At 60.4% G+C, this 10,261-nt stretch overlaps 1 protein-coding gene across 1 annotated transcript; it reads left to right on the top strand.

Annotated features, from left to right (window-relative positions):
* Positions 1-686: 686 nt before the first annotated feature.
* MISP (mitotic spindle positioning) lies at positions 687-8,754 on the top strand. Its single transcript, XM_007176647.2, has 5 exons — positions 687-700; positions 4,337-6,120; positions 6,680-6,810; positions 7,908-7,946; positions 8,518-8,754. Exons 2-5 carry the CDS (start codon positions 4,392-4,394, stop codon positions 8,605-8,607), a joined length of 1,989 nt encoding a protein of 662 aa, XP_007176709.2. The 5' UTR covers positions 687-700; positions 4,337-4,391; the 3' UTR covers positions 8,608-8,754.
* Positions 8,755-10,261: the final 1,507 nt, after the last annotated feature.

Genomic DNA, 10,261 nt, shown 5'->3' with positions numbered 1-10,261 from the left:
CTCTGTCAGTGGGGCCCGGGCCCTGCCCATCCCAACGCTTTCTGGCGCCTTTATGTCCTCATTTGGCCCTTTATGTAGAAGTGGGCTGGGGGCATCTCCCAGCCCTGTGATGTCCCATTTCCCGGAGGAGGAAACAGAGGCTCAGAGTGGTTAAGGGGGATTTGAACCCAGGCCCAGCTGAACCACCCCCAGAGACTAGGAAGCTGGGCTGGTCCCAGAAAGGAGCTCTCTGGGGAAATGGCCCCAAAGGGTGGGTTAAGCCAGGTGGCACAGTGGGGGTTTGGACTTGAACCCCCCCCCCCCTCTGAGAAACAGCAGCTGGTTCGTGGACCAGTCATGTGACCCCGGGCAAGGGACAGCCCCTCTCTGAGCTATGCTGAGAGGTGATGGGAAAGCCAGACGGCAGCTGGAAGGTTTCTGGGTGAGTTCTGGCTGCAACTTTGTGGGCTGGGGTCCCTGGGGGCCGAGGGGCCGTGCACCGTGGGCGTGGTGCCTGCCCTCTACTCTGTGGTGTCGTCTTTCTCCTCCTCTGGACTTTGTTTCTTGAGCCCAGGTGGGGCCTGGGAGGAGGGGGTGCACCTGCTTCACAGGGCGGGGCTCTGTCCCCTGGCAACCTGGGGCAGGGCGGGGCTGGGAGGCCCCTGTGCCGTCCACAGAGTCAGAGCCAGGCTTGGAGGCTGCTGGGGCTGAGAGCCGAGAGGTGAGTCTGGGGAAATGGGGGGGCCGGATGGACGCAAGGCTTGGGCGGGCGGGGGTCCTGAGTGGGGTGGGCTCTGCTTTTGGCATGGGGGTTTGTGTGCCAGCGGCACCACCTGCTCACCGGCGGGGCCTTCAGGGTACAGGGAGGGAGCCCCCAGCCCCACCCTCAGCCCCCTCCGGACTCAGTGGGGTCCCAGGGGCTGGCGGGGGCCTCCCCTCGCTCTGTACCCGCTGGCTGGCTCTGAGGCCAGGTCTGTGCCCTTCCCATGCTGCACCCGCCCGGGAGAGCAGAGGCCCATCCCTGAACCTTGCCAGGTCCCCAGTCTCCACCCTGGGCTTCAGGACCCCAAATCCAAGGGGCCTTGAGCCCTGACCTTCTAAGTGAGGGGCCTGATCGGCACCCCCAGGGCCAGAGGCACAGGGCCCCCCACTGGTTCTGGGAATTCTGGAGGTTTCTGGGGAGACGCTTAGCACCAGCCAGAGCCCCGCTTGGGGAGGCCTTGAGCAGCCTACAACCCTCCCGTGGGATCGGAGGGCTCATAGGAGGGGGCTCATAGGACGGGGGTGGGGCAGTCAGCGTGGGGAGGTGTCCAGCCTCTGGGAGGGCAGCTGGGATCCTGTGGGGCCGGTTCAGAGACTTGGCCCAGTGTCCAGGTGTGTCCAGGGGTTGGGGCTCTGCCAGCCAGGGTCCCGGAGACTGTAGCCCCGAGTGACGGAAGAAGAAGTCCAGGAGGCCATCCCTGCTGTGTGGCCTGCCCTGTCTGAGCCCCAGGCCCCTCCAGCAGGCCTTTGCCCCAGGGCGGGAGGCCAGTTGCGGTGATGAGGAAGCAGGTGTGTGGTACCAGGGACCATAAACCCAGTTTCAGTTTTGGTATCAACAGGGTACAGAGTTGGGGCTGGGGAGGAGCCATCCAGGAGGGCTTCCTGGAGGGAAGTCGGTGGCGACGACCTGGCTTCAGAACCTGTTGCTCTGTCACTGCCTGGTGTGACCCCTCTCTGGGCCTCGGTTCCCTCTGCTATATGTTGGGGACAAGAATGGTCCCCTCGTCGCAGGCTCTTATGAGAGGCAAAAAAACTGCCGGTGTGAGATGCCCAATTACGAGGAGCCCCACCAGGAGCTGGGAGGCTCTGAGCTCTATTACTACTCATTTGCACAGAGTCCACGAGGCCTCCAAGAGGGCGTTACTCCCCGAGGGTTTCTCTGGGCCAGGCACCCACTCAGGCCTCCTTGCTCCTCCCCACACCCGGCGGTGGGGTCAGCAACATCGCACTTTACAGACAGGGAGACTGAGGCTTTTGGAGAGGGAATGCCTGCCCCAAGGTCACTTTGAGATCAGTGGTGGATCCAGGGTATAAATAATAACATCAGCCACTGCCGTGAAAGCATTTATCGAGCGCCTACTGTATACCAGGGACAGGGTGCCGAGTCTGCATGGCAGCCCTTCGCGGTGGCAGCTGTGCGCTCTGGACTCTACCTACTGCCCAGGCGTGGGCACTGAGGTCGGAAGGGAGACTTGCCCAAGGACGCAGGCGAGGGGGACCCCACCCCACTGACCTCAGTGAATCACCCAGAAGGAATGGGCTGAGGAAGGAGCAGTCCCCCACACTGCCCCACCCACCGGGAGACTTGACACCCTCTGGGCGTGTGGTTCTTTTTCCCGGAATGTGGCTTATAAATCCTGCTGGGTGAGCCTCTGGCCACGCACTGGGCAAATGGTTCTGCGTCAGTCCTGCCACCCCTGCCCTCCGAGGGGAGCTGCAGGGCGCGGGGACCAGACCTGCTGTCCAGGGTGGGCTGGGGCTGGAGGGGTGGGCTGGAGGGGTGGCCTTGAGGGATAGCCGGGTCTGGGCTAGAATGAGCCCAAACCCTGGGCCCTGAGCACCCAGAGTGAGAGTCAGCCGCCGTGTACCTGCTGTGTACCAGACTCCGGGCTGCGGGAGGATATGCTCACCTGGACCACTGGGAGGGAGAGAGGGTCCTGGCTGATGGCTTCAGGTGGGAGGTGACAGGCCTTAAATACAACCTTCTCCCTTCAAAGACATGTGCACCCCCAGCCACTTTCGTCATTGGGACAGAGGCTCAGCCCGCTTGGCTGGGATTTATTACCCAAGCCTGCTTGTTTTTTAATATTGTTTCCTTAATTATAGTTTCAATATTTGAAAGATGGCGTGATACTGCGTTAGGTGTAACATGGTTCCCCATGATCGATTTTATGTGCTTGATGCCCCTTTTCCAGTTCAGGGAGGGTCTGCATTTTTCTTTTTAAAACCATGTTTAGCTTTTACAAGCAAGTTGGTGTAAAAATGCGGCGATGGACCCAATAGCTCTGGTGGCACCAGGGGGCCAAGGCCGGGGACCATGGTTGCTTGAGGAGTTGAGGACAGCCTGTCTTCCTTTCCTCAGCTGTAAAAAGGTGGCGCCACACTGTGCCGGGCTGGGTACACAAAGGATGATCAGGCCACAGGTTCTGAGGGTGGGGACAATCTGGGGGGGCTCCCTGGAGGAGGTGTCCTGTAGGCTGTAGCTAAGGAGGCTGTGGCGGAGCAGAAATAAGGGTCCTTCTGGCAGAGAGAGGAGGAAGAGGGTCGACCTTGGGGTCTGGTGCCTGCAGAGTTTGGGGGTTTGGCCTGAGGCCGGATGGCGGTCTTGAGAGCCCTGGGAAGGGTGTGAGGATGCCAGGAGTCACAGAGGTGTGAGAGCAGGTGCCGGGCCTTCACGACGGCTCCTGGAGCTGTGCTCAGAGGGAGCTGGGACTCTTGGGAGGGGGGCTGGGCCCCCTGGAGCACTGGGTCAGGGTGTCGCCCAGCCCAGCAGGACAAGGTCCAAGGCGCTCCTTAGCCCAGCCTGGTTTTATGGTGCTGAGGAGGAGGATTGTCTGGGATGGGACAAGGTGTCCTGCTGGACAGGTGCAGGGGAGAGAACCAAGATGTGGGAGTCTGCCCATCACCACCTCTCTCTGGGTCTCAGTTTCCCCACTTGACATACCCCAGAGAGGGGCAGGCCCACTGGGCTCATCTGTAAATGTCAGATGGAAAAAAATCACAGAAGGAAGCTCAGGGTGTGTGTGCCCTGGGAGAGAGGCTGTCCAGGGGTGGCCCTGGGTCTGGAAACGGTGAACTGGGTGGGAGGCTCACCCGGCAGGGTGTGCAGTGTCCGGCAGAAGAGGTGGGAGGGGTGCCTGCAAATGTTAGACACACAGGGGCCGAGTTGTTGGGTCAGTACAGGGATTCAGGTGTGGCTGGATCCAGGAGCTCAATGTTTTTAGGATGCTGTGTTGGGATTGGGGGTGCTCTTAAGCAAGGTGCATACACAAGAGAACACATATGGTCCCCCAACAGCTCTCAGCCTCATCCAGCCAGCCTCATAAGCCCAGCAGGAAGAGGGTCCAATTTTCCACATTAATTGCAAAGTCCCAGGATTTCACATCATTGGCCAGGTTGGGTCACATGTCCATCCCTGAAGCAATCACAGAGGCCAAAGGGTGGAATGTTCTGATTGGCAGGGCTGGGTCACCTACCCTTCCCTGAACCGGTCACAGAGGCCACTTGGCCAGGACTTTGCCCTTGAAGGGAGAGGGATTGCACTTCCCCCCAAGTGCTCTGACCTGGTGACTGACATGTCTTTCTCTTCCCTCAGTGAGCCTAGATCGTCTATACCCTGGGATCCTCTGCTGGGCAGAGACCCCCAGAACATGGACCGAGTGACCAGATACCCCATCTTCAGCATCCCCCACTCACCCCGTGTGGCCGGCATGGCCTTGAAAGGCGACACCAGCTACACGTTTGAGCTGGTGGGCGTGGGGTCCGTGGCCAGCGACTGGGGCCAGGATGAGCCACTGGCATGGCCTGCTGACCACAAGGCCTCTCTGGAAACGGCGCAGACGGGGACATCCCTCAGCCTGCGTGTCTTCCCCGGCCAGCTGGCCCCACGGCTGCCCTGCCTGGAGGACGATGAGGAGGAGGAAGTGAAGGCCTACCATCTGGAGGCCAGGGACACCCCGCCCTGGTGGCCACGTGACCTGGAGTGGGAGCGCCGGGTGGTCATTCAGGACCAGGCAGTCAGGAAGAGCGGCACGGTGGCCATGCTCCACGGCACCCCTGACCACGGGGAGCCCGGGAGCCCCGGCCGGCCGCAGTCCACGCCCCTGGAGGAGAACATGATCGACACGGAGCAGATCGACTTCCTGGCAGCCAGGCGGCAGTTCATGAGCCTGGAGCAGACGAACCCTCCACCCGGGGTGGCCCACGCCCGTGCGGGAGTTCCTCGGGACCCCCCACCCGGGGTGACCCACGCCCGTGCGGGGGTTCCTCGGGACCCCTCACCTGGGGCCAGCCAGGCCTCCAAGGCCCTGAACGGGCCACCCCTGGTCAATGGGTATGTCGTCCCAGTCAAGCCTGAGGCGAAGGAAGTGGTCACGGAAGAGGAGAGGGTCCACGGTTTGCCCGCCAGGTCTGGTGCCCAAGCCTTGGACGACCCTGGTTCCTGGTGCCAGGAGGGGTCCCCGGAACCCGCCAAGGAGACGCCCATTGAGCGGGAGATCCGGCTAGCCCAGAAGCGGGAGGCAGAGCTCCGGGAGCAGAGGGGGCTGCGACGGGCGGCCAGCCACCAGGAGCTGCTGGAGATCCCGGCCAGGCCGCTGCTGAGCAAGGTGAGCCTGGCCGCAGCCCCGCGGCCGCACAGGGGGCGCCCATCGCTCTATGTGCAGCGGGACATTGCTCAGGAGTCGCAGCGTGAGGAGGACCACCGGCGGGAGGGCCTGCAGGTGGGCCGGGCGTCCATATCCGACTGGTTCTCCGAAGACCCCCGGCCCATTCTCAGGAGAGTCCACAGCTCAGACTCCATCCTCAGCCCGACCCCAGACGCCAGCGCAGCCAGCCCCACACCAGAGGTGAGGAAGGTGAACCGCATCCCACCTGATGCCTACCAGCCATACCTGAGCCCCCGGATGCCCCCGGGAGAACCCCCAGCCTCCCACACCTACCGCAAGCCCAGCGGTCTCTCCGCAGATGAGGCCAGGCCTGCGGGCTCTCCAAAGGCCACGGGGTCCCAGAGGCATCCCTCGGGATCCTCTGCAAAACCATCAAGCACAAAGCAGGAGCCTCCCCGGGGACCCCTGCGCGCCAACAGGGGTGTCGTGCGATGGGAGTACTTCCGCCTGCGTCCCCTGAGGTTCGGGGTCCCGGAAGAGCCTGAGAAAGCTGAGGCCCCCCGAGTTTGGGGCTGGGAGGTGGCTGGGGCCCCGGCACTGAGGCTACAGAAGTCCCAGTCATCAGAGCTGCTGGAAAGGGAGGTGGAGAGTGTCCTGCGGCGGGAGCGGGAGGTGGCTGAGGAGCGGCGGAGCGCTCTGTACCCCGAGGTCTTCTCCCCGCCGCCGGACGAGTGCTGTGACCAAGAATCCAGGAGCTCCTCCCGCGCATCTGGTGAGGCAGGGTCCTGGGAAGGGCTTCTTTGCTCAGAGTCTCAAAGGTTGGAGCAGAGGAGGGTGGCATGAGGGGTATGAGGATGCCAGGAGAGGCTAGGGGTGGGGGGACATCTGGGGGACTTTGTCTACTACCCCGGGTGGCTGGTCTGTCTGCTTAAGCAGTAGCTTTTGGAGAAATAACTTTGCCTTGGGTTCTTTGCTTTATGCGTTTGGACACTTTGTTGTTAGGTGCATAAAGGTTTACAGATGTCCTAGCCTCTTGGTCAATTGCTCCTTTTTGTCAATGCAAAATATCCCCCATGTGGCTTTTAATGTTTTTCTCCTTGTCTAGTCAGCTCATCTGTGGATCCAGTTTCTCCTGACTGGCTATTTTGGTCAATCTGTCTATCAGTTTTTGCAACCTGCTGTCTGCTCTGTCTGTCCATTCACGCATCTCCTTAACTGGTCCAGCCTCTTAGCCAGACTCTGTGTCTCTTGGGCTGGGGTCTGACAAATTTTCTGCCCTCAGGAGACTCTGGGCTCCTCCCTGATGCCCTTTCCTTCCTCCCCCACCCCAGGCATCACGGGCAGCTACTCGGTGTCTGAGTCACAGTTTTTCACCCCCATCCACCTGCACTCGGGCCTGGTGTGGACGGCAGAGGCCTCAGCTGAGGATGCTCCCAGGCAGAGAAAGAAGAATGAGCAGTGGGTGAGTCTCGAGCCCTGCCATGCACTTGGAGGCCTGGCCAAGGTCTGACACTCCCCATTAGGGCCAGGGAAGGTCAGGCAAGGCTCAGGTGTGACCTGGGTTTGACACCTGCCTCCCTTACTGCCCTGCCAGTGACTGTGCCCCTGTATCCCCCACACGTGTGGTGCACAATGGGTAAACTGGGCCTCTCTTCATGTCTGGGCCACATAAGCAGGGTCCCCACCATGAGGTTGTCCCCCTGAGCCAAAGGCTGAGAGCCAGCTCTGCTTGGAGGAGGAGAGCTGTGGCAATCTATCAAAATCATCCTTATTATTTTCATGCGTTTATTACCATCATTGTTATTTCTGATTATTATCCACGCCTCATGAGGGATGTCTCAGAGCTCTGCACGCACTGTGCTTTTAACACCCTGGAGGGATGTTTTGTGGCCCATTTTTTGGAGAAAGCTGTAGTCTCCTATGCCCAGGGTCATACAGTCTGAGCTCCCAAGCCAGGACTTGAACCCAAGCCTGACTCCAAACCCCACATTCATAACCATGAGGCCCTCTCATCCCTGGGCGGGTATTGTTGACACCATGGAGAATAATACCAACTCCAGCCTCGCCAATCTGGTGCTCACAGACTGGCCTGGAGGTTTGGGGCAGAGTAGAGCCCAGGGACCTGGGTTCAAGTCCCAGCCCTGCTGCTTGCCAGCTGTGTGATGGGCAAGACCCTACCCCTCTCTGACTCTCAGTCTCCTCCTCTGTAAAATGAGCATGATAATAAGAACAGCCCCCTTCCAACCTCAGAGCAGGGCCTGGCCACGGCAAGAGCTCCATAAATGTCAACTGTCTTTATTACGATGACGTTTACAAAGAGAAAACAGTTGCAAATGATGGACCAAGGCTTCACTGAGGAGAACAGCATGAGGGAAAGCATGGTGGATGGCTTTGAGTTTGGGGTGATTGAGGGGCACTTGGGGGGACGACAGTGGGCAGAGAAGACCTTCCCTTCTGCCCCAAGTGGTGACTGAGGGGGCTGTGCATTGAGTCCAGGGGTGGTCTGGGGTGGGCAGGGCTAGAGGGCCCTGGGGGCTGACATATGTTCCTTTCTTGTAGTATGCCGGCATCAACCCCTCGGACCATGTCAACTTGGAGGTGAGTGTGCTCCTGGGGGCGAGGACCTGAGCCTTTCCCTCCCACATTTGTGCCCCCTGCCCTATTGTATCAGGGCCGTCAGAAGCCTTTCTTCTGGGTGTGGGGACTTCCCTGGATATCTTCTTGATTGATAGTGTCTGCCTGAGGTGGATTTTTCTGTGAGCTGCTTTTGATGCCTGTCATGGGCACAGATTGTGGAAAGAGGTTCCATGTGCCGCCTCTTTACCATATGGTTTTGGGGCTGACTTGGCCCGAGACAGGGGCATTTTCTTTGAGGGAGGGGTTCATCTGAGATGTGTAGAAGGCCAGCTACCTCAGTGGATTTGTGGAATACATTTGTGACCCTCTTTGAGCTGAGTCCAAAATGCCAGACCCGGGCATTTCCCTACTGTGGAGCTCAGCATGTGTTAACACATTCCTTGGCACTATTACTAGGAGTAGAGGGTCTGGAACAGAGGAGGGGATGGTCCTGCTTTACCCCTGCTCTAGGCCTCTCCTATGGGTTAGCAGTGAGGGGAGCTGTTTTGGGGACGTCAGGACCCTGATGGGGACTTCGTGCCTCCTCTTGCAGGTCTTGGAGGCCACACGGGTAACCCGCCACAAGAACGCCATGGTGGAGCGCTGGGAGGCCCGGATCCACACCAGCGAGGATGAGGATTGAGCCTGGGGCCAGGCGCCCACCCCCTGCCCTGCCCTGCCGTGGCCCCGTGGGAACAGCGGACCGTCCTGAGCCCTCGCCTTAGGACATAGGTTCCTGTTTAAATCCAGATCCGAGAACCACAGATCTCATGCTGCCAAGCCCAAGGATGGATGCACTTTTGGGCTTGAGGGTTTTCTTTTCCGCTTTTATTTTCCTGCAGAGATCGTTGTGTTTTCTGGGTCTAAAGCTGGGGATGACTCCTTCTGTTCCTATGATGTTGCCAAACGCTCTTGGGTCCAGGGAGGAAGGAGACCAGCTCCCCCACCTCCAGATGTAATTGTTCCCGCTAGTCTGAGAGGGGAGACGCTCGGCTCCTTCCTCTGGGACATCCCAATCTAACAGGGGAGACCTGCCCTGCTCCAGCCCTGGGAAACCTCCAGTCTGAGGGCCAGCCCCGGGCAGAGAAAAGGGCTCGATTTGGGTTCTGAAGGGGGTCCTTCTGTCCCCCCATGACATAAAGCAGCTGCGGGCCCGCCCCCCGCCTGGTGTGGGTGGCCACCCTGAACCTCTCCCTCCCCCTCTGCCTGCTTCACTTCTCTGGGTGATGTCACTGCCCCCAGGGCTGCTGCTTCCTGCCTCTGCCCCTGCCCCACCCAGGCTGTCCCTCACATCCCTGAGTGTGGCATACAGAAGGTGCTCAAGCAGTGCTTGTTCAGTGAGCGAGTGACCGTCTCAGTTCTCCCACGTGGCCCCGTCAGTCATGCTCAGAGCACTTATTAAGCGCTTGCTGAGTCCCCAGCCCTTCTGGCTTCAGGGGCAGTTGGAGGGGTCTTTAGTTAGGCTCCGCGTGTGTACCAGGGGCACAACCCCCGCAGAGAAGATCATTCTGGACAAGGCCATAGGCAGCAGACTCAAACCTGGCTCTGCTGCCCCTCTGTGTGGCCAAGGGGCCCCTCCACCTGCCCTGCCTCTGTTTCCCCCCAACCCGTGGGGATGGTGATGGGACCCCTAGCCTTGACCCCAGAATGACCCTGACGGCAGCCCCCTCCTCCCACCAGCCTGGGCCTCCAGAGGCTAGGAGCAACTGGTGACACCCAGCCGGCAGGGCCTGTCCCCTCCTGCTGCCCCCGGCCCCTTCCCTCCTTACAGCTCCTTCCGCTGCAGCCGCCGCAGGGAAAACAGCCACAGCTATTCTAAGAGCTGCATCTTGAAAGCGGCCCACGCGGGCCAGGGAGGCTGTGTGGCCTGAAATAGCTGAGGCTGCGGGTCCCCAAGGGCGCCTGGGGCAGGGGTAGCTGAGGTCGAGGGGGGCTGCGTCGGGCAGAACAGGCCATCTGAGGAAGGAGGGCATCTGTCCTCAGGGGGAGCGCCTGGGCCCGGCGGTGTACCCCTTGGTGGCCAAGGTCAGCTCTTCTCTGGGGTTCCAGCAGTTCTGTTCCAGCCCCAGGAGCCAAATGTGGGCCCCTGCCCTTCAGGAAAGCAGTTTTGGGGCTTTAGATACAACCTGCCTGAGTCTCGCCGGGTCCGCCCCCACGTCCCACCACATCCTCACCCTGGTGTCCATGGGCCGGTCCCCCTGGTCCCCCTGCTCTGAGGATGTGAGTCTCCTGGGGTGACTGGAATAAGTCATCATGAACAGGGGGCTTAAACCAGCACAGATTGGTTCTCTGACAGT

The sequence above is a fragment of the Balaenoptera acutorostrata genome, chromosome 2, assembly GCF_949987535.1.
Source record: "Balaenoptera acutorostrata chromosome 2, mBalAcu1.1, whole genome shotgun sequence".
Classification (NCBI taxonomy): domain Eukaryota; kingdom Metazoa; phylum Chordata; class Mammalia; order Artiodactyla; family Balaenopteridae; genus Balaenoptera; species Balaenoptera acutorostrata.
Note: the sequence above shows the minus strand (reverse complement) of the source record. Positions and strands in the feature narration are given on the sequence as shown.

Bases quoted from the DNA above. Each gene is read 5' to 3' on its own strand.
- MISP (XM_007176647.2), top strand. From the start codon at position 4,392: ATGGACCGAGTGACCAGATACCCCATCTTCAGCATCCCCCACTCACCC. The intron at 6,121-6,679 runs GTGAGGCAGGGT...CCCCCACCCCAG, and splicing joins GAGCTCCTCCCGCGCATCTG to GCATCACGGGCAGCTACTCG. The intron at 6,811-7,907 runs GTGAGTCTCGAG...CCTTTCTTGTAG, and splicing joins GAAAGAAGAATGAGCAGTGG to TATGCCGGCATCAACCCCTC.